General features: G+C 31.5%; 3 protein-coding genes across 4 annotated transcripts; 1 reads left to right on the forward strand and 2 right to left on the reverse strand.

Moving 5' to 3' along the window:
- The first annotated feature begins 3,261 nt into the window (after window positions 1-3,261).
- On the forward strand, window positions 3,262-5,166 carry LOC100500215 (uncharacterized). Of its 2 annotated transcripts, none has more exons than XM_006591777.3 (4): window positions 3,262-3,471; window positions 3,557-3,713; window positions 3,793-3,879; window positions 4,879-5,166. In XM_006591777.3, the coding sequence occupies exons 2-4, from the start codon at window positions 3,558-3,560 to the stop codon at window positions 4,978-4,980; spliced, it is 345 nt and encodes a 114-aa protein (XP_006591840.1). In that variant the 5' UTR covers window positions 3,262-3,471; window position 3,557; the 3' UTR covers window positions 4,981-5,166.
- A 4,868-nt stretch (window positions 5,167-10,034) lies between these two features.
- Window positions 10,035-11,747, reverse strand: LOC100802926 (uncharacterized). Its single transcript, XM_003539536.5, has 2 exons — window positions 11,082-11,747; window positions 10,035-10,761 (listed from the first exon to the last, which is right to left on the reverse strand). Exons 1-2 carry the CDS (start codon window positions 11,689-11,691, stop codon window positions 10,376-10,378), a joined length of 996 nt encoding a protein of 331 aa, XP_003539584.1. The 5' UTR covers window positions 11,692-11,747; the 3' UTR covers window positions 10,035-10,375.
- A 5,743-nt stretch (window positions 11,748-17,490) lies between these two features.
- LOC100780452 (ADP-ribosylation factor GTPase-activating protein AGD5) lies at window positions 17,491-22,759 on the reverse strand. Its single transcript, XM_003540394.5, has 11 exons — window positions 22,520-22,759; window positions 21,502-21,560; window positions 21,241-21,331; window positions 20,568-20,622; window positions 20,377-20,467; window positions 20,039-20,258; window positions 19,478-19,718; window positions 19,158-19,336; window positions 18,670-18,906; window positions 18,526-18,590; window positions 17,491-17,901 (listed from the first exon to the last, which is right to left on the reverse strand). Exons 1-11 carry the CDS (start codon window positions 22,568-22,570, stop codon window positions 17,736-17,738), a joined length of 1,455 nt encoding a protein of 484 aa, XP_003540442.1. The 5' UTR covers window positions 22,571-22,759; the 3' UTR covers window positions 17,491-17,735.
- Window positions 22,760-23,699: the final 940 nt, after the last annotated feature.

The following is a 23,699-nucleotide window of genomic DNA, read 5'->3' on the forward strand; positions in this document are numbered from 1 at the left end:
TTAAACATATAAGTTAATTTTTATAATATATTTTTTAATTTTAATTATATAAATTTTTATTGTATATCATATAGACTGAATGAGAGAAAAAGCTGGTGTCCATCTAAAATTGAGGTCCAAGGGCGGTTGTTTACCTCAAACGTGTTCAGGGCCACCACTGAGTAGTAAATCTTCTAAGACAATCATCTTTGAATCTCTAAATAATATCATATACTTAAATGGAAAATCTTTAATTTTATGAAAACAATTTACAACCAATTGTCAAATGTCATCGATACACTCTACTTTACATACTTTTGTTATTAAAATAGATTTGTTTCATTAAATAAAAAGTGACTCAAATAGTTTAACGAGTCTAGTATTAATTTAACTCATTAATAAACAATGTAATGAATAATACATTACTAATATTTTTGTTATAATTATTGATTTTAATTTCAAATTGTATAATATTCTGGATGGCTTGTACATGGTTGAAAATGTGCTTAAATATTGTAATTTAAAAATAGCTAATTTAGTTTTTAGGAATTTTTATTAAGGTTTGAATTTTTGGGATAATATTTAATATAGATAGAGATAGATATTTTTCTTTAAAATAAGACACACACACACACACACACATATATATATATATATATATATATATATATATATATATATATATATATATATATATATATATATATATATAATTTCAAATTGCATAATATTCTGCATGGCTTGTACAATTGTTGAAAATATTCTTAAATATCCATACTTTGAAAATAGACAATTTAGTTCTTGATAGATTTATGAGACCTATTCTGTATGTTAATCTTGGGTATCATGTTATCATCATTATTTTTATTATTTTACATGAATCTTGGGTTGTAGCATTTGCGATCATTGGTTTGTTATTGGTGAATTTACGTAAATGTTGGCTGATGGTTGCTGCATCTCTTTTGATCTTTTTTGTTTTTGGACTGTTTGATGTTTCTTTGTTTTCTTATTCGAAAAGTCTCTCTTTTTAGGATGCTGATAAAGGTAAATGGGGTGCCCTAAGTGGAAGGAAAAAATATAAAGAAAAAAGAAAAAAGAAAAGGAAAAGAGACATAGTAAGAGATCAGAGATGTGATAAATAATCATGGGAAAGAAAAAGGAGGCATAAGAAGAAAATAAGATGGATGAGAAAATAAAGGAATATTTATAAAAAACTTCATACCCCATTGCCCAGAGGCTCTTCGCTATGCGAAGGTATGGGGGAGGGATATTTGTACGCAGCCTTACCCTTGCATATGCAAAGAGGTTGTTTCCGGATTCGAACTCATGACCAACAAGTCACCAAGGCACAACTTTACCGCTGCACCAAGACTCGCCCTCAAAAACTTCGTACCCCATTGCCCAGAGGCTCTTCGCTATGCGAAGGTATGAGGGAGAGATATTGTACCAAAATTCTAATGTTCAAGGGTACCACAGATATTTCTTTACATCTACATCCCTGTTGTTGTTATGAATAGTGTTTAGGTTAATTTTATGACAAGTTTTTGTTCAAATTATTGTAATACTCTGCCTGCAATTCATTTTAAGAGGCTGTTTGTGTATTTGTTATATTGCTACATTGATTGTTGTTCTAAGCTTATCGTGAAAAATTATTTTTGTCCGGTTCTATGCAGTAAAATTATTTAATGAGGTTGCATGTTTAACTAAGGAAATATGTGGGTGTTCACCAAAGAAATTGCTAAAACTTCACCCTTACATCTGCTCTCTCATGTTAAGTTCCTTCTTTTTTCCTCAAAACTATTGCAAGTTGAAGTTTGTAAACTTATGTGGCTTTGAATATCAGAATCAGTGCATGATCAATATATTGTTAGCAAATATAAATTTATATAATGACAGATTGTTATGGATCATTTCTTATGTATTTGCTTCTTCCTTTTCAGTCACAAGAAACTTCATGCTCAATAGCTAGAAACAATTGAACAAGTTGCTAACCCAGGGTTATGGTTTGCTTTATCCAAAATACTTATTTGACACTTACACATAGTTTCTTTATTTAAATCATTTGGGATTTGATTCATCTCCATAATTTCTTTACATAGCTGGTTTGATCCTTGAAAATGTAGCTCTCTTTATGAAAATGGAACCTTTTGTAAGGCATTTCACAAGGAATCTGATGGATGGAGAGATTGTGTAGCTTGCTACAAGGTAAGATTGGAACTTTTTGTTTTGTTCATTTTATATCTTGGCTAGATAAGATATTCAATATGCCTACAATCCATAGTGTCTTGATTTTCAATCTCTAAGATGTTGCACTGTGGATACATTGTGTCAAAGAAGAAAATTTACTTGCTGGATCGTGGAGAAGTTTGTTGCATGGATTGTGCAAAGAAATATCTTATTCGAAGATGAATAATTTTCTGGCTTTTTGTAATTGTAGACTTGTATAGTATATGCTACAGTCTATAAGCTCAATTCTATGATATAACTGGATTCAAGAAAAAAAAAAGATTGGTACTTGCATGAGATGTTTTCTGATCTTTCCATCATTATTCTAGAAAAAAAAATCGTATGATATGACATGATCATAATTTCAGTTTAGTTTCTTCACGAATTTCCTCTAACTAAAACTTTTTGGTCCTAGGTTTCCCTCATCTTGTACTGGTCGATAGCAACCCTCTCTTTGATTAGCATGAGTTCATCATCATCATCATCCAAGCCCACATCTACAACACTTAACTTCTGGTTATGTATGGTGATAGTGGTGCCTTTCATGAGTGCTCCCTTTAACAGCTTGGCTTCCCTAGCATAGAGTTTAAGCCACTATGTAATTCCTTTCTAATTAAATGATAGGGTTAACATTGATCATTAAATTTCTATCACTGATTATTCTTTGATGCTATTAGAGGTTTCTTTATCTCATAAAAAAACAAACAAACAAGGATGTTGCTTCTTGTACTCTCATGAAAATCTTTAGATAAATTTTTTAAGAATAAAAAGATTAAGAATATTTTTATCAATTATTTTAATTATTTATCACATTATATAATTAAATAAAGAATAATATAATGTTTTTAGTGTAATAGAAAAAAAAATTAAACTTAAAAATAAGATTCCCACACTTTTTATTAGAAAGTTTTCATGGAATGATATGTTATTTTTTAAAATACACACCAAACATAAAAAATTAAGTTACTTAATATATGATTATCAGAAATAAAAAATTTCTCACCAACCAAAAATCGTCCTATTAAGGTTCAGTTAGTTATTTAAAAAAAATGCAGTAAAGAATAAAAAAGTTTCAATTTTATGAAAATCCCAAATTGCCCTTCTCATTAGGTTTAGGGATCTGCTGTTTGTGTTGCTTTAGAATCTGGGTGCTGCGGCTGAAGATCTCGATTAGCCGAAAATTGCAAGAACGGCTTCAGGCTCTTGCGATCAACAAACGCAGCGTTTTGATCTCAGATTTGAGGGGGAGAGGTACCGTCGTTGCATGTAATAATTGCTGCTTGCTGCATTCTTTAACAATGGCTATGTTTTGTTTTTTGAATTAATGTTGAAAAGCTTCGTTGTGGTTTAGAATGGCAACAACAGTGAGAAGTCTGAAGATAAAGACAAGTACGTGCAAACGTATAGTGAAGGAGCTGCATTCTTATGAGAAGGAAGTTGAGAGAGAAGCTGCCAAAACAGCTGATATGAAGGAAAAAGGAGCCGATCCCTATGATCTCAAGCAACAGGTATATCTCCATTCTTTAATCACTGTGCTTTCAGGTTATCTCTTATTTACTTTTCTCTGTTCAAAACAAATTTTGACAGGAAAATGTCTTGGCTGAGTCTAGGATGATGATTCCTGACTGCCGCAAGCGCCTTGAGGCCGCTTTGGCAGACTTGAAAGGATTATTGGTACTGTTTCTCTCGCTTTTCTGCTGTCATGTTTTAACCACTTTGACATGCCTCATTATTTGTTGCCTTTTCTCTATTAAAATCACTATTGTAGCTTCTTAATCTCAACTCGTAATTTATCCAATGCAGTGTTGTTATATAGCGGCCATGGTGGCGCCATAGCAGAATGGCGTGGTGGTTTTTTTTGCCAACCGCCGCCATAGGTAATTTGTGAAGGAAAACCCGCCATGGCGTGTTTATATGGCGGAATTTTGGCCTTCTGCCATGTTCCCACCATCCGCCATTAATAACACTGATCCAGTGGAAGATGGTTAATCATAACTGATTGGGATAAGAATATAGTTATCTTACTTATCCTGACCCTGTTAGTTCAAGGTTTTATACAGAATTGAGTTTCCTAGTTCCTACAGTTTTACTATGCTCTGGGACAAGGTGATTGCCTTCAGCCAGTTCATGCTATATTTTCTCAATATATTCCTGCAACTTCCTATTTTCAATTCCTCTTCTTTATCTATTTATAACCTTAATGTGAAAATTATAGAATTGTTTGACTGGTTGGGGATTGTTGCATCTTGATTTAATAAGAGTCTAACAGATGCAAAAATAAAATTGATAACTAAAATCTTTTTCCAAACCCAGGAGAGGGGGTAGTGGTGATTTGAAATAAGTGAAAGTTGCAGCTTGCAACTAAAAGGACTTCTGTAATATTTAATTATTTTTTTTTATATTTGTTATTGATTATGTTCTGCAACTTTTTTGTTCTCCTTTTTTTAAGAACGCATTTGTGTAGTATGAAGCAGGGTTTCTTTAAAACACATCAATTTATTTTCATTCATGGAAAAGAAATCTATACCTTTTATCCCCATAAGTTTTGGTCCATATCTTTAATTCTGTATTGAGGTGTTTTCGCTGATTTAAAAATAAGTTTAATTTTTGCATTTTCTTGAAATGGGATTGTAATTTCGATACCTTGTTATTTTTTTTTTTTCCCATTTTCAGGCTGAGTTGGAGGAGTCGGATGAGAAGGCCAGTCCTGAGATTGATGAAGCTCGGAACACCATCGTAGAAGTTGAAAAAGTATTTGAAACAACAGAAGATTAACAAGGTTGTTTGATTAGTGCTCTTGATGGAGGATATTGGACCTGTATTGTACATTTTCCTGGTCACAAACAATCATACATTCTTCTTGTTCCATGTGCCCTCTCCTCCACAGTTTAATTCTGTACTTTTATAGAACATCTGAAAATGAATGATTATGGCATTGCTCTACTTTTCTAGGCTTGAAAACACGGTATCAATTTATCAAAGTTTTTACATCCAAATTTCTATAATTTTATGTGGTATGCGATATGCCACCTAAAGATCATTAAGTCAGTAATTCCGGCAGTGATTGTGTGTTTGAAGATTACTACAAGGGTATTGTCCACAAACTTGTATAAACTTGTCAAATTATATGGTTTTGAATATCAGTATCAGCGCATGATCATATATTTATATTATTACCAAAGATAATTTTATATAATGGCAGATTGTTATGGGACATTCCCGATGTGTTTTCTTCTTGCTTTCCAGTCACGAGAAACTTCATGCTCAATCTAGAAACAGTTGAACAAGTTGCTAACATGGTTTGCTTTATTCAAAATATTTGTTTTATTTGACACTTACACATAGATTCTTTATTAATTTAAATCGTTTAGGATCTGATTCATCTCCATAATTTCCTTACACAAATTGGTTTGACCCTTGAAAATGTAGCTCTCTTTATGAAAATGGAACCTTTTGTGAGGCATTTCAAGGGAAATCTGATGGATGGAGAGATAGTGTATCTTGCAACAAGGTAAGATAGGAACATTTTGAATTAATTGGTTCTCATTGTCAACATTGACATCATAATGAAACATCACATTATGGATGTACCCAATAAAAGCACGACCGAAAAAATTATAAATATGGGCAATGATGTTATCTTGTTTTTGGTGAGCATGGTATTTGTATGAAATAACTCTGCTAAAGATAGTGATTAATTTTTGTTAGAGACTGTAAGCATATAAAATATGGGTATTTTTCTCTCAGGACACAGCACTGTGCAATTCGAGAAATGAGAACTAAGCTAGCTAGGCAAAGTGATCTTATCTAAAATTGCGGCTTTCCCCATACAATATTGCAACATTCTAAGATCAGACATAATGAATCGATTTTCAGTAGTTTGCGAACCGTCTTACGGATATGGAAATGAAAAAAAGCTTTTGCTGATGAGTAAATCTCTGTTTGGTTTTTTTAAAAAAAAGTTTTCTTTTTGTGTTTTTATATTTTAAAAATAATTTTCATTTTTCTAAATTTTCAAGATTTAGATAAATGACTACAATGAAGTTTAAGAAAGAAAAAAAAACTGCAAAAAAGACTACCAAGTAATTAACAAGTGAGATTTTGAAACAGCTTCTAGTATGCAATAAATCATCTGAATTTTTCTATCTGCAAATACTAGATAGAAGAAATTATGCACACCACCTCCCAAGAGAGTGCTCCACTGTGGTGAAAAAAAAATTCCACATGCTTCCTAAACAAGAAAAGTGCACTAATGCGTTATATAATTTAAATTTATATTATGGGTGGCTGCCGTTATTTGGCCACTATGATTAGTAATTACCACCTGCGATAGGAAGTGGGTTCTCTTCAAACGAGCAAATAAACAGTATGGAATTTGCTGGTAGTAGGAAAGGTGAGTGTACCCTTTGTGATATGAAAACTACATGCATGCAAATAAATAATAAGATGATATTCGTATATTGCATCGGTTCTTTTATATAAAATATAATTAATTAACTTAATAAGACTAATGAAATTAATTTAATTATAATGATGTTATGTATTTAAATTTTGTTTTAGAAATATCTATAAAATTAAGTGAGTTAAGGAGTAATTATATTTAATAACACTGCAAGGAGGGACATATCCAAGAGTGCATCAAAGGGATCCAATTTTTTTTACATAATTATTTAAATATCTAACTTCTAATAAATAATCATTTAATAAATAATAAGTTTGACAAAAATATTTATTATTAATTTATTGTATAAAATTAGAGATATGATCTATTAGTAGAAAAAAATTAAGTAAATATTAACTCAAAAATCATTTTTTTTATAATTTTCTTTCACTAATATTTTTAATTTTTCTATTTTATTCATATATTCATAAAGGGTCCACAGAGAGGGATCAAAGTCTCTACATGCCACTCCTTAGATTCGTCCCTCACTGCACGTAGTTCAAATGATAGTTTTTTTACAAATAAATATGACTTATATTGTTGATAAATCAATGAATTTATCTACTTACCTAAAAAATGAGTTGGTGTTTCATGAATAAATTTCACAATAAATTAAGAATATAAAAGAAAATTAGCAATTAATCAATCTCAAAGTCGGCCTACTTTTATAATTGAGATATTAAAAAAATGCACTTATTCTTTGTTTCTTGTATAAAGTGAGAGTGTTCATGGATTTAGTTTGACTAAATCTGTTTGGTTGGGCTGTATCTGTGTAATTTTTTATTATGAGTCCAACCCAATCATAAACTGATTGGATTAATTGGATCTCAATATTTATAAAATGTTTTTTTTAATATAGAACAATAATATGTTTTTATCTAAAGTTGAGTAAATATATAATAATTAAATACACTTAAAATATACTAAATTATAAAAATATTTGACTAATATAATTAATGATTTTAATGTTAATATAATATTTTTATAATAAAATATGATATTAACCTACGAAAACATAAACAAAATCAAGACAGCGATAAAAACAACTTAAAAAAAGTTATGGGTGTTTTAATTTAGTAAATTATGTGAACTAAAAATTATTAATGTGTTTTATACTTAATAATTAATTTATATAAAATAAATTAAATTATATGATATAAGTCTTGATTCAATATGTCTATGATAGTGTCTTGATTTTCAATCTCTATATTAAAAGGATAAATATATTACATATTCCAAATAATCCAACACTTAGTGAGAGAGAAAAAAAAATTAATCACTGTTTTCAGCAGAATTATTTCATATAAATATTATACTCACAAAAACAAGATAACATCATTGCACATATTTATAATTTTTTCGGTCGTGTTTTATTGGGTGCATCCATAATGTGATGTTTCATTATGATGTCAATGTTGACTTATGAGAACCAGTTTCATTATGGAATAATGGGGAAGCTTCTTTGTTGATCTCCCACAAAGTAAGGAATGTATGCGGCTGCTTGTGTTTGTGTGCAATTGCTTTTATAATCTAGCCAAGAGGCTAATCTAGTAGTTTTCTGCTTACAGTTTTACTCCTTTCTTTTCCATGAGACATTGAAAAACTGAATTCACGGATGAGAAAAGGCAAATATTTTTAGAGGTTATGACTACTTTGAAACCATGCATTATCAGATATGCTCCTTGGCCATATATATCTTCTGTGTATATTTATCTTCTGTCACATGAAGGAATTTCTAGTCATTGTTAGATAATTGCTATTATGGGGACATGGCTTTTGGTAAACAGAGTTGTCTCATCATAAAATGAATTATACAAATTCCTTCATGGGACACGCTACCTTCCTCCTACCCACGAAAAATTACTCACTATTCATACATTTCAATTAAGAGTGTGCTTGGCCCTAGTTTTTCATGTTTAGAGTGCTTATCCCACTTTTTTCTTCTTCTTCTTTTTATTAAGCATCATATCTAAATAAGAACCTATCATTTAGGTACAGTCTTAATAAGTATCAGGTGCTTTTATAAGCACCAATCGCTTAGTTAATAGCATACGTAAGCTTTTGTGTAAAAATAAAATAAATAAAAACTAACACTTGTAGCTAGTTTTTATGTTACAAAAGTTCTCTTGTTTAATAAGCTGCCTAGAATATAGATCTGTCAAAACAAAAAAAAACCTGTATAACCTTTTTCCAACTTTTATAGCTTTTATTTTTAATAAACTGATAACTTTTTATTTTAAATAAGAACCAAGTCTGATTTTAAATATGTATTATTTTAATTTGATTATTTTTGCTACCACTTTTGTCAACTCTGATTGGTGTATTTGAAAAATATTAACCCATACCTAAAGATATTGGTTAAGAAATAAAAAATAATAAAAATTATTTGAAAGTGTAATAGTATATTTTCTCATAATTTCTAATACAACTCTAAATCTTCAATTAAACATTATATTTATTCATCTTTTAACCCGTGTCCTTGGGACAAATTAACATGAACATTTTAATTTTAACTATTTTTTATCATTTTAAATAAAATTTAATTAATGAAAATAGAATATATTTTATTATTTTAAATAATAATGACTTAATAAAAAAAATTGTTGATGAAAGTTATCCTAGAGTTGCTTAAATTAGAGTTGATAAATAGTAAGGATGTGAAAGTTATTTATTAGAATTTTTGAGTTACTTAAATTATAAAAAAAAGACATGAATAATGTATAAAAAAACCTATTTAAGAAGAACCCCTCCTCCCTTCCCCAAAAACTGTCTCCAAGATTATGGGTGCTTTAGGGGGCAACTTAAATGGAACAACTTTTATAAGTTGCTATAAATAATCTTATATTATCTTTCAAACTTTTTTCATAATAACATTTTTACTATTTCAACCAACTTGATTAATTTTTAATTCTATTATATCAACTAAAAAATATGAAAACAGACTCCACTATTTTTTTTTTGACACAAGACTCCACTACTTATTTCATACAATTAAAAAATGTGGAACCCTACAAAAGTAAATAACTATGGTTCGACCTCCTTCCTAATGTGGCAAAAATATGGTGTTCTCCAAATGTGGTTGTGTTGCTCTTAGAAGTACTCCCACGGTGGTATTTGAAGAGCACAGAACACCTCTAATTGGAATTACCCTTAAATGTTTAGGGAAACTAATAGTTATTGATACGATTTCTCACCTTCCAACGGTTTCCAACACAGTGAGATGTAACACTAATAATTATTCATTCATGCATTCCAATTCCTCCGCCAAAAAGAACCAAAAAGATAAAAAATACCAGCAAACAAAAAAAAAAATCATTGGTATGAGATGTAACACTATTAACATAATAAAGAACCAAAAAGATCGAAAATACCAGCAAACAAAAAAAAATTCCTCCGACAATAGGAAGACTGCATTAACACTATTAACAAAATAAACAACCAAAAGAAGAAAAAAAAAAACCAATTCATGGAAATAAAAATATCCCCCTACACATTTTCTCCATACACTAATGACTAAACTAAAACTTTCCCTATATCCCAAACTGTGTTTCGTTCATCCTTTGCCTGAAACAAAAAAATCAATGCAGCACAACAAAACCTTTTTTTTAATCACACTGTGTTTGTTTTCACCCAAATGGCATCGTTTTCTTTCTTTTCCGCCCAATTTGATTATTGGAGTGAAGAAGCAAGAGAGCAAATGTGTTGTGTGTGTGTGCGTGCGCGTGTCTCTCAGTGAGCTCCTCGATTCATCATCATCTCCTTGTACTGTCTCAGCGACTCCTGCCTCTGCAGCCTCATATCCGCGTTGAACTTGTTGATGAACGCTTCCACTCGGCGGTTCAACTCGTCCTGACTCAGCGACGGCTCCTTCCTCAGTAGCCTCGCCGACGCGTTCTTCTCCCTCCCCGCGAACGTCTCCGACTTCTTCATCACCGGCCCTCCGCCGCCGTTCAAGTCCCGTAACGGTGTCCCCTGCTGCGTCGTCTCCCACGTCTCCGCCTTCTTCAGATGCCGCGTTAAAGGCATCGCTCTCCCCTCCCTTATCGTCCTCCACGTGCTCTCCAACGTTTCCTGCTTCTTCGCCTTCGCCACTCCCAACGCCACCACCTTCCCCCCTACATCATCACCATTTCAGATTTCTCATCCACTCATCAATATCAATATTTTCATCTCTATTTATTTCAATCACATCATTTATTACATCTCATGCCTGTGTATAAATCTAAATTTATATAAACTTTTATTATTCTGATTATTTTTCAATTTCATTTTTTTAAAACATATATCATTTAATGAACTTATGCTTTGTTAAACATTTCTCAAATCAGTTTCAGTTCTCCTTTTCTTATTCGGATTATTTTTCAATTTCAATCTTTTTTTTTTAAAAAAACAAATGAATAAAGAAATAGTAATACGGTTGTTATAGTGACGATACCTTCGGGACTGGCTCTAACGGATTTGCGGTGGCTGAATCTGGCGGAAACCAGCGGTTTCTCGTTCTCATCTGCGAACGCGAAGTCCGAGGAGTCTTTCCTCTGCAGGCTCGGAGAGAGAACGCCAACGCCAACTGCTTCGTCGTCGTCGTCGTCGTTGTTGTTAACCGCCGCTTTCACCGGCGTGTTCTCGTCGTAAACGTAACCGGCAGAGCCGTTACCTCCCGCAACGGAATCGTAGCTGAGCGTCGGTTTCGTTTCGTAGAGGTATTTGTCAGAGGAAACGGCGTTGTAGTCCGATTGTACAGCGGCGGCGGGAGCGGGGATCTGGACGGAGGCGGGTGGCCCGTCGTAGATGGCGGGGAGGAGGGTGGTATCAGGCGGAGAGTGATGGTGGTTGTTGAGTTTGGAGGAAGCGACTATGGTGAGGATGATGAAATTGAGGAAGATGTAGAGGTAAGGAGGAGTGAAGCACGTGAGGAGGAGGGTCCACAGGTGCGGGGCTTGGTTGAGGAGGAAATGCGAGAGCAAAGGGAGTGTGAGTTTCAAACCCATTGCCATCGATAAAACCCCGGTGGAGATTACAACCACTTTCACAGAAACATAACCCATTCTTTTCTTTTTCTTCTCTATCAAACACAAACAAGCTCAGAAGTTTAGGAAAAGAGAGAAAGGAGACTATTTATACTTGTATTTCTGATGCGATGTGGACCGTTTGATCAACTTGTGGGAAAGCGTTGAACGACTATTGGCCTTTGCCCTCACTAAAGTGTCTTTTTTAATTAGTCCTCTAAAGCTGTAACTCATACTATCACACTATTACTTTAGTTTTTTTTTTTTGTATATTATTTATTAGGTTGGATCTCACAAAAAGAATTAATATTTCATGGTAAATAAAGATTCAAATTTTCGTAAAAGAAATATTCACATATCGTGTTTCGAATAGAAATACTTTTGAAGAAAAAAAAATATTTTTCAAAGTATTCTAGTATTTGATTGTTACTAAAGAAAGTGATTATGATGATAAGCAAAATTAGTGTATAAAATAGTTAGCATCCGCGGAAAACTAGAGAAAAAGCAGTAATTAAAGTGGGCAATGCATGGAGGGTTATTAATTAGATAGAGTAGTGTCGCTATGCTGTTGAGCTACGTAAACAAAAGCAACATTTGGGGATGATGTTTGGAGACAATATCTTAATCTCAATTTATTAGTGAACAGTGATGATGAAGTGATTAGTGGTATTTAGGTACTTTTCAAGGTTATAATAACGAGGAAATAAATGTTAACTGGCATCTTTAATGTATTAGTCAAGGAATTAAAAGAAAAAGATACATAAAATTACTTTATTTATGATAATTTTATATTTTTTTCATTTAATTTCTGAAATAAGAGACTTTAGTGATAGGAAGGAGGCATTTGAATGGGGATAATTTAAAAAAAGGGAAGCTCAACGGCTAAAAAGAATATGACCGTTAAACCCGGAGGCTGGACTCTCAGGGGCCTCTCTCTCACTCTCTCCCTCTTGAATGCAACACTCCAAGACAAAAAATAATGCAATTACTCCTAGTACATTGCCCACTAAATTAATTAACCACATTTTCCAGTTTTAAAATAAATAATTATAACATTCAAACAGGATTTGTCGCTAATAATTAACTGAATTTAATTCTTTATGTAGTTAATGTTTTTTACATTCTCAATTAATAAAAAATTATTATAGGTGTATTTTAAAATAATTATCATAAAAATTTATAAGTTTATCATTAATTCTGTAAAAAAGAAAAGTTTATCATTCATAATTCATAATAATAATTTACAATTGAGTGAAAGAATACAAAGTACATTTCAATTAAATTTGTTAATTTTAGTGTAAATGAAATAAGAATATATATGTGTTTGAAAAGCATAAAATATTTATTCCCGTGATATAAAAAATTGACATTTTTTAAAAATTGGGTCATAAAATATTACATTTTTTTTCTTATTTTCTTATCTTATAAGTGTTTTATGAAAAAAAATTATCTAAACCAAATGTTATTCAATAAAATCTTAATTAAATTATTTATTTAAATGGATGAAATACATAAGTAGAATATAAGAATTCTTTTAAAAGTTATATGGCCTTTTCAAGTGATCATCATGTGACTTTAAATTTGAATTATCTATATATAATTATGTATGGTCTTCTCATTTCTTATAATATGAAAATTATTTTCTTACTTAATATGCCTATCTAGTATTTATTCAACATATATAACTCTTATTTAATGTTTTCCATGAACATTATGAAATAGCTTAATATGTTCTTTTTAAGGATTCTCTTGATAACATAATCCGAGATACAAAATTAAGGATCCAAATTACTTGAAACGAAATCTGAAATACGTTCATAATTAATTTCTCTTGCTCTTGTGTTTACAATAGTCAATTACCTCTAAAACAAGCATGCTTTTTGCTGGATATCAACATCAGACATGAACAAAATGATGTATATATATATAGGTAGAGGATAATTCTTATTTCTATGAGTTAACTTTTATAATTATATTAATTTAGAACTTAAATTTTAAGATGATATTAGAGTTTGCAAATATTCAATCTTACTAGCTTCATACTCGATATGTTGAAACATTGGCTTGAGAAGTACATATGTGATATATACAAAATAACGTATAGTAAGTAATTAAAGAGATAATTAATCCTCGTCTCTTAAGCTACATTTAGTACTTGAGTCCAAACTTAGATATTTGTTATTCAAATTAATTACCTCCCAAAATGAATCCCGCTCCTCCAAACCCTAAACTAATTCATCTCCCCCGTCGTCGAAACCACCTACATCATCATTGCCGGCCCGCTCACTCCCCCTGTTGCCAATACCGACCCTGCCCTCACTGAGGACAAAGCTGAGAAGGTCCTCGAAGACCACCTCAGCACCAACCCTCGCAACACTGACACTCTCCATGCCCAGGCCTTCTTCGTGCCCTTCTTCTCATCCCGCAGTTTCAATTCGCACAACCACACCATGAAGGAACCTGCCACGCAAATTGGTCGCCAATTGCAGGTGCCTTTGAAATTCATTTCATTTGTGAATCATTCCAATGCGAGTTAGGATTGTACCTATAGGAGGTGAATGAGAGATGTTAAGTTGGAAAATTGGAGATTTCTGATTTGGGGGTGGGAATTTCTGATTTGGGAGTTAGGATTTGGGTTAGCTACTTAAAGATGGTGGGCGGTTGGAGGGGGTGGTTGTTTGGTTCAGGTGTGGTGGTGATGGTGGTAGTGTCGTGGTGATGGTTGAGGTTGTGGTTTATTTTTTATATTTATTTACAATCTGTGGCGGTTAAAAAACGCCACAAACTATATCATTGTATTTTTTATTTTTTATTTTTTATATAACTTGTAGCGGCTTTTGACTCACATAACTCGTATTTAAAATTTTAAAATAGAAAATAATGTCACTTAGAATTGGATATAAGGGAACTTGACTCGAAAAAAAATGACACATTTATAAAATATGAGGACGAAAAATAAGTTAAAATTTTTACTGAAATAGAAATCAAATATTTTTATATTTCTAAGGACTAGAAATATATTTTAATCTAAAATATATATCCCGCAAAGTGGGAAACTTCTTTTCCTCTTGTAAATGGATTTATACATAGATCAACCAAGTTTTGGAACACACAATGTTGTTGAATTTTGACGATGAAAGTCATTCCTAATCTGACCCCTTATATTAAAAAGGTACACAAACTGATATACATGATCTACTTTTACGGTCAAAACACGATAGATATGCAGCGTGTTTCGTAAGTGGTCGATAATAATCCTTCCTAAATGCCTACGATAGAAAATAATTTTGCTACTTCACTCCCCAAAACAAGACACCAATCAACTTGATCGAATACGACGCATTTGTAGACATTTATACACACATATGTGGCTGTATTTGATTTGGGTTGTGTGATATCATCATGCAAGCACCAACCTTAACCAAATAGTTGGAAATTTGGCTTTGCCTTTATATAACAAAATGAGAGAACACTAAGGTGAGTCTACGACGAGATCATGATGATCATATATGAGTTATGGCTGTGAATTAGATTTCCAATGCACCAAAGTCAGATATTGTTATCTATTGAAAATGTCAACGAAGAAGAATTCAACAAATGCTAGACGGAATGGGCACGTAAAGACAATTAATGAAAAAAACTATGCATGAGCAGTGACTGAGAACACGACCGCTTGCACTTGTGGTTTATTTTCATTGAGAATGGGTGATAATATTATTCACACGACACTATGATGTTTATAATTATCGATTTTTTTAACATGCACCACTTCTTAATACTAATGTTCTTTTGTTTATTTTAAGTTATTTACCTATTTTTAAAAGATTTTTATTTTTATTTACACTTTCCAGTCTTATTTATAAGAAAAAAAATCATAGTATCTTGGTCTTAACACATAAACAAATTTGAAATACTTTTATCTTATTTAATCAGACAAATGAAAAGTTAAAAAAATTATTTTTAATTAAAATTAACACAATTTAATGAAATTAACTATTTTTTTAATAAACATAAAATAGTTTTGTTTCTCTTATAAACCAGACCGGAGGAAGTATATGTTTATTTAGAACTTCAACATGCACACACACAAAAAAAAAACTTCAACATAATAGTAGTTAATTATTATCTTTTTACTTATATCTTTTTTTTTTATGTAAATTCTAAATGCTTTAAACACTTAACATAATGGGAAAGACAATAATAAATGCTATAATATATATTTTATGTAATTGTTTCAATCAATGTCAAGTTCTAAAGCTAGGTTAGTCTCAAAGCTTGACATTGTTTGAGATTCATAATTATGTTTATCTTTTCTCATTTGGAATGTGGGTCAGTCTCTCTCTATATATAAGAGAACATCATTAAGGTAATGTTTGATAAGCCATTTTAGTAATTTATAAACTACTTTGTCTAACTTGTAAATTAGTTTGACGAAAAGGTCAAGTAATTGTAGGCTCAGGCTAAGCATTTGGCTTAAAATCTAGAGGCTCCAATTATATTCTTTATTTTCTGTAAAAAAATTTAACGAACAAATACAAAAAGAGTATATTAAAGTTATAGAAATAAAATAAAAATACTACTCTTACATCCTTAACATAGAAATAATGTCAACAAAACAGTATAATATTGCAACTGGTAAATATATCATACAACATACGGATATCTTTAAAATTAGGATAAAAAACAGTTTACTTATTGGAAAAACTTTTATACACATTCACATGCATTAACACTTATGTGTAGTTATCATAGGTGGCACCTGTGATGTGCCACTTCACATATGACCTAATCATTAATCGAAATGTATGGTTAATGTTTTAGTTTTGAACAAAGTTTTGACGGCAACGTGATACATACATATATATATTATGGAACTTGTTAACTATTTCACCTAAAACTATATATGTTATATAATGTCAGATATGCATGCATATCATCAATATTAATACATTATTTTGTATTTGTTTGAGGCAATGAAACTAAACATTAAAAATATATAAAGAAATATAACACTTTAAAGAAATCAAATAAGTACACAAAATTATAATAAAGTACATTAAATATTTTTGAATGTTACATTTTAATTAAAATTAAAAATTTACCTAGTAAATAAGATTCATTTTTAATGATGACCATAAATTATCAAAATAAAACTCAAATTTTAGTTTAAAAAATAACACCAAAATAGTATTTCTAAATTTTACCCATACCTAAAACTACCATAAAAAGTATATTCCAGACACAGCTGCAGGGCAAAGACTACAGTTACGATCAGTTGGCATTATTTCATACAATTAAATAACTTCTTGAGAATTAAAAGGACTTCAACAGAAAAAAAAAGGTGTATTACTGAATTTTTATGGAAAAAAATTCCTACTAATAAACATTATAAAACCGATTAATAAAGAGTAAAAAAATAAAAGTTTAAACAATTCCTTTATAGAATGAGGGGATGATTCGGTATAAAAGATTGAATAAAGTCCATAAGTTGTTATAAATCCCTCTATCTCATCTTCAATTTTTATGGATTAAAAAAATAAAAATCCTTTATAAGACATTTATTACTTCAAAAGTTTAAACAATCTACTTTGTATTTAATTTATTTTTTAACCATTAGTACTCATTTAATATATTCGTAAAAAAAATTATACTACCCATTAATAAAAAAATCATAATAAATATATCAAATAATTATTATAAATGATAATTTTCTAGGAATGATAGACCAAACTATCTTTAGCATAAAATGTTTACCTCGCCGCTATTTTAGAATGAAATTTTCATTGTATGATGATATGTACCAAACATCAAAACGATATAGAAGCAAAGGAAGGAATATATAGTAAAGATCACTAACTTTTTATTGTGAATAAATAAGTATAAATACTGAATACAACTACGGATACAAATGAAGCAATCACCTGAAATGAACGAGGAAAAACCTGAACTAGCTCTCTACAAATGGGTTACAACCCCAATGACAGCTCAAGGGAAAAATGAGAAAAGAAAGCGCACTTGCTGTAATTTTAACTAATCTTCTATGGTATATGACATAGCTGGCATTGCCCAACAAAAAAGACCAATCACTGTTTCGTAAACATCCCCTGTGTTAAGGAGGAAAAATCATAATCCTTCGCAGACTGTGTAGGGCTAGATGACACTGCAGGAGCTCCTGACTGAGGTTTATTCACTCCCATTGTCGTCATCATACCGTTAACTGGAGGAGCAACTTGACCCATACCATAGAAACTGTGCATCAAATGTCAACTTGGTCAACAACAAAAAGTGAGGGCTATTGACAGAAAATGCATTAAAAGCTTGATCCAAGTTGGGAGGTAACAAGATGCAAAGACATAAAGAAAAGAATACTAGGGAATCAATGGTGAAAACAAGTTTGTGTGTTCCCTTTGGTGAACAAGAGCATGGTGGATAATGTATAAAATCAAATATAGATGACTAAAAATAATGAAATAGTATAAATTTGATTTATGTGATTAATTTTTCAATGCTAATAAGATCCAAACATATGTATAAATTGATAGCATCACGTACGACTTTGATTTATGTGATTAATTTTTCAATGCTAATGGCACCACCCTCAATTACAAAATGAAAATACTTGATGAACAGAGGATCAATCGTGGATAGTCAAAGTGGTAATGGAAACAGAACCCTCAAAAATAGCCTTTTCGTACAACAGTCTATACTCTAATTTGTTTTGGCTGGTGGGACCAAATTTGATTGTAACCAATTATCAAACCTAGGATTATTCAGAATTTCTTTGGACCAACATCAGGTAATATTCCAGTAAAAAATTCCTACAAGTTATTGAACATATTAATTTGGTGTTAAGCATGCAAACCAATGACATACCTGGATGGTGGATATTGAACAGAGCTCCCTGCAAAGTGTGCTGGGGTCATGCTCCTAGGCTGACCCTGAAAGGGGAGAAACAAGTTAGTTGCTGGACAAAGCTAAGCATTCATCAATTAACATTTGGATTACTTCAGTCCTAACCTGCATAAGTTTTTGCAGGTCTCCCTGACCACCCATGGGCATTACTCCAGGAATTGAGTAGCCAGTAGCTGGCCAACTTTGGATAGGAACATTTGGTGGCCTAGGTTGTTGTATGCTAGCAGGATACCTGGGATCCCCACCAGTAGATTTAGCTGCAGCAGCCATTAGAAGAGACTGTTGGTGTGCTAGCATGCCAAGCTGCTGTTGATGCATAGAAAATGGAGACACTATATTGCCCTGCAGATATCCAAATCACTGGTCAGGTAGAAGCATTTTTACCAGAGAGAAAGCACCTGATGATAAAGTGCAACAAATCAATTCTTGTTGTAATATAGTCTTCAATATTATCTTACATATAGGGCATGGTGGGAACAAAAACTCAACTAATAATAGAAGAATTTACATATTCAATAAATATGAGTAAGCAAATCAAGTCAAAGAAGTAACTCCACAATCTTACACAAACCTACAGAAGAATTGGCTAGTACCTTCTCAAAGAGGCGCATGATATCATTTTTCACATCTTTTTGTGGTTTTTCTGGAGTCAAGCTTGGAGTCACAGGAGATAAATCTTTGAAAAGATCCTCAATTCCAGATGCAGACACGGGAGTACTATCAGCTGCTTTCGGCGGACTAGTCTTCTCAGCTGTTGACACCTCTGCAGCAGCTGAAACAGTTATAGCAACAAAATTACAACCTAAAGTTCTACCCAAAATAATAGAAGCAACTTCAAATCTTCCAAAACAATCTAGCAACACTTTCAATTGGGTTTTCATAGTGCCATTTTTTAATAAGGACACAAACATACACTGAAAACCTGCCCAGTGATTATCATCAGTAGTTGTACCAGCTGCCTCAGAGCCATTTTCATTAGGGCCATCCATAGACAACATGTTGAAAAGGTCTGTAGCATAGTCAACTTTTGGAGGGATATTTTGAACTGTGTCTGTAGCTTGCTTTGATGTTTCAGCTTGTGGTTGGGAAGCTGGTGGTTGTGGTGCTACTGGTTCCACTTTCTCCACATGCTGAGGTTTGGTAATAGGAGTTACCTGTTCACAAATGGATTATTTCATACCACTATAAACAAAAATAATTTCCAAAATTTAGAGAAGAACAAGGAAATAATTTATTTAATTTTATACTAAAAAGGGGGGAATCATCTATGCTAATTGCTCTAAAAGCAAAACTAATCATTTTATTGCAAATATGCAAAATTCTTTGTATAACAGTAGTAACTCATGAAACTAATTGCAGAAGAACAGACATACAAGTGCAATACCACATGTAGTGCAACAAAAGATGTCAAACAACAACAGGAAAAAAATGTTCAAAAAACAGTAATAGAATAAAGAGGGGGGAAATAGATTACCTGCTCAGATGCTGTGGGAGGAGCAGGAACATTAATTCTTGTGGTAGAAATTGCATTTGATGGTTGGATTTTCTTCCTTTCCTCAAATTTATTTTCAGAAACAGCAGCATAACCACTTCTCTCCACAGGCCTCTGCCAATGTGAAGGACTTTTCTCTTCCCTCAATCCAGAAGGTGTTTTTGAATTCCCATCTCTTGGAATCCATCTCTTCTCGTCATACCTTTAAATATATGCAACGATTGAAACCGGGTGCACAAAACAAAATGCATACACTTCAAATAGTACAAGGATAAAAATTTAGATTTAGCATGATTCAAGGAGTTTATCATCAGACATACTTTGCACGAATGAAATTCTCAATTCCAACTCTGTCATAATTTGGAGGTAATTCTGCTTCCCAGAAACTATTTGCTTTTTCGTTTCCCATTGCTGTACAGGATCAAAACAATATAAGGAGTTATTACATAATTAATGCACATCAGAAAAATTCAAAACAGCAACAAACTCATGACCATTCAGATTTTCTTACATTGGATGAATGCAACTTGATCTGGAAGCCAAGTGTCCAGGGTTGCAGAACGAACCTGCAAGGAAAGTCATTAAGTATATAAGATTGGCATAAGTGGTTAAGAGAGTCTTTAGATACTTCAAAATTCCTACATTTCGGACTTAGGAGCCATTTTTCAGTTATTCCTGCATCAAATTCAGTCAGTACTATTACATGAATTTTAAAAGGAAAAGTAACAAATCAAATTGAAAACTTCAGTCAACCAAATTTATCAGCCTAGCACTTTTCAGAATAAAAATAAAAAATAGATTTCAATTTCCATTTAAGGAAGGAACTATTGATGTTACTTGTTCAGAAACCTTTTGTTTGTTATCACTCATTACTAGCAAGGGTGTTAAATAAGCATACACTAAATGCAGTATTTTTCAAAATGAAACATTCAATTAGCCACATTAAAATTGCTACGACACATGCAGAGCAGGGAAACATACTTTATATTATCAAATTGAAAGTCCCTATTTCCGCATGCCAACATATATACATTTTCCTTCTCAGGATTTTTTTTTTTATAGATCTACCTAAAACCTTTTAGTATCAGGCTATCAGCAGTATAAGAGAAGCCACAGATCTTAATCGCTTATATTTGTATATTCACTGTTATACAGACTCATCATACCAAGGAACATAACATCACCTTTGATATATGTACCCCCAAACTTCGATGTATTCCTGAACACTGCATGCATATAAAGATGCCAAGATTTACACTAGCCCATCTTGGACCTCTGCAAAGTAAATTATCATAAAAAGTTGAGTGAACAACAACAATAATGATAATAATTATATATCCAGAAAATGCATAATACAGAGACAGTCCACAATTAGTATCTCTTTGCTTGATTTACTACTGACATAAAATCCAGATAAAATCATTCAGATCCAGCCAAATACATACTTAGCTTTGCAGTCAGCACATCCCCTATTCTCTGGTAATTTAAGAAGCCCTTCCAGTATCTGCACATTTAGAGTAAAGAATGTAATGAGAAGGAAAGCAGAAAATGAGACAAATCTTAAACACAAGCACATTCAATAAAGATGAAAACCCAAATTAAAGTTCATATGTTGAAAAAACATTAAGGATCTCAAACAAATATTACTCACAAACAAATATCACACTTGTGACTGAAGGGAAAACTCCTCCCTAATCAACTGAACATGATCCATCTTCACATTGGGAAAAACCAACTATGAAACTTTTTCAACATTTGAGATACAAATTAAGTTTGTTCTTTTTTCACTCAAAATATAAGCTGAATAAACACCATAAATTTTTAAAAAACCCAAGTGTCTTTTCATGACTCAAATCCACCTCTTTAGTCATCACAGATTAAATCCTCCTTAAAATTAAAAATCTACAATTGCTCAAACAAACAACTAAAAACACCTAAAAGAACAAGTTGCACTATTCTTTAAAATAAAGACATAGATTTTGAAGAATCACATCAGCAAAGCTTCTAATAGCTTCATACTCTCTCATTGAGCATGTAAATAGCACCAAGACACCTCAAAAGAAATATCCAAAACTAAGCAAGCATCAGAAAAAAGGATCCAAACTACCAAACCACAATATTCAGATTGATTAATCCCCAAAAATATCGAAAGATCGATGAACCTAGCAGCCATCAGTAACTGAACATCATAGCAATCAGATCAAAACTAACCTAGCATTCACTCACTCAGTCATTTGCCTGCAAAATCGTAATTACGCCACACACATTCGCATTAAAAAAAAAAAAGAATCGAAACTTTCTCACTTTCAAAACTTCGCGATATGCATATATCGGACAGTGATGGATTCAAATCCAAGAACAAGTTCCGATCAATGATCCGAGGCAATTAACTAATCAGCGAATGCAGGATTCGCAAATCGAAATTGAAATAAAAAGAAAAAGAAAAAGCGCGGAGAGAGAAACCTTCTTGTGCTTGGCGTTGAGCTCTTTGGAAACGTTGGCCTTGCAGTTCATGGTGGAAGAAGCTTCTAGAAGACCAACGAAAACGAATCGGAACGAGAGTTCACAGGGAGAGAGAGGAAAGACGAAGTCCAAGGTCAATTTGGTCTTTTCACGCTCCTTCCTCTCTCTCAATCTTTCTCTCTCTAAAACTACACTCCCCGTCTCCGATTATTAATATGCGACCAAAAAGTGAAAATGCGAAAAGAAAACGTCGCCACCGAGACGCCCTTTTTATTATTATTATATTATCGTAATGGAATCTGTGTCCGCAATTTCATTGGGGTAAAGTTTATATAATTTAAGATAAATGGTTATTTTTATTCATCAATGTATAGAATTTATAATTTTTTTTTAAAATAAAAATTTAAATTTTAGTTTTTCAAACCGAAAAAATACTATAAATTTATTTATCCAAAATATAATTTATTTTTATCACCTATATTTTATCATTACAAATATAATATTACAATAAATCCTAAATAAAATAAAAAAATAAATATAAATTAAAATAAATATAATATTAATTAATAAACATAATTTAATCTAAAATTTTTATTTTAATAACACCTTATTTAAAATATGATACTAAATGTACACTTATTAGTTGAGGCGGTTAAGAGTGTCCATATGAAAAGTTGAGAAAATTTCATTTTAATATCTAGCCTATTCAAAATTTTGGTAGGATTATTTATTTTAACAAGATTTATACTTGATAATGCATGACGACAAGACTAAATCGTTCTAATTTATTAACATAAATCAATATTGACATTATTTAAAATTAAATAGTAGAATAAAATTTCATAAAAAACAATAGAATAAAATAAGTATAAAACTAAGATTTAATTTACGTATATATTTCAAAATAATAAATATCAAAATAAATATAATATCATATCATATAAATATTATTTATTAAATAATTTTTTATGATTAATATACAAAATTAAAAATATAATATTTTATAAAAGAATATAGGACACTAAACTAGATTGAAATAATCTAAAATGTAATTTAAACCCGTTATAAAAATAATTTGGATCCAGTTTCTATAATTCAAACTTGAAGTTAAATTGAAGGAGAAGAGTGACAAGTAAACTAAAATATTGGCACAGCATAATAATACTAATAACTAAACTCT

Source organism: Glycine max, chromosome 12, assembly GCF_000004515.6.
Source record: "Glycine max cultivar Williams 82 chromosome 12, Glycine_max_v4.0, whole genome shotgun sequence".
In the NCBI taxonomy this organism is placed as follows: domain Eukaryota; kingdom Viridiplantae; phylum Streptophyta; class Magnoliopsida; order Fabales; family Fabaceae; genus Glycine; species Glycine max.

Coding starts and splice junctions, on each gene's coding strand:
- LOC100500215 (XM_006591777.3), top strand. CDS start 3,558: ATGGCAACAACAGTGAGAAGTCTGAAGATAAAGACAAGTACGTGCAAA. Junction 3,714..3,792: donor CCTATGATCTCAAGCAACAG/GTATATCTCCAT, acceptor AAATTTTGACAG/GAAAATGTCTTGGCTGAGTC. Junction 3,880..4,878: donor CAGACTTGAAAGGATTATTG/GTACTGTTTCTC, acceptor TCCCATTTTCAG/GCTGAGTTGGAGGAGTCGGA.
- LOC100780452 (XM_003540394.5), bottom strand. CDS start 22,570: ATGAACTGCAAGGCCAACGTTTCCAAAGAGCTCAACGCCAAGCACAAG. Junction 20,623..21,240: donor TGGGGGTACATATATCAAAG/GTGATGTTATGT, acceptor CTTTCCTTGCAG/GTTCGTTCTGCAACCCTGGA. Junction 20,259..20,376: donor GAGAATTTCATTCGTGCAAA/GTATGTCTGATG, acceptor ATATATTTAAAG/GTATGACGAGAAGAGATGGA.
- LOC100802926 (XM_003539536.5), bottom strand. CDS start 11,691: ATGGGTTATGTTTCTGTGAAAGTGGTTGTAATCTCCACCGGGGTTTTA. Junction 10,762..11,081: donor CGTTAGAGCCAGTCCCGAAG/GTATCGTCACTA, acceptor GTGATGATGTAG/GGGGGAAGGTGGTGGCGTTG.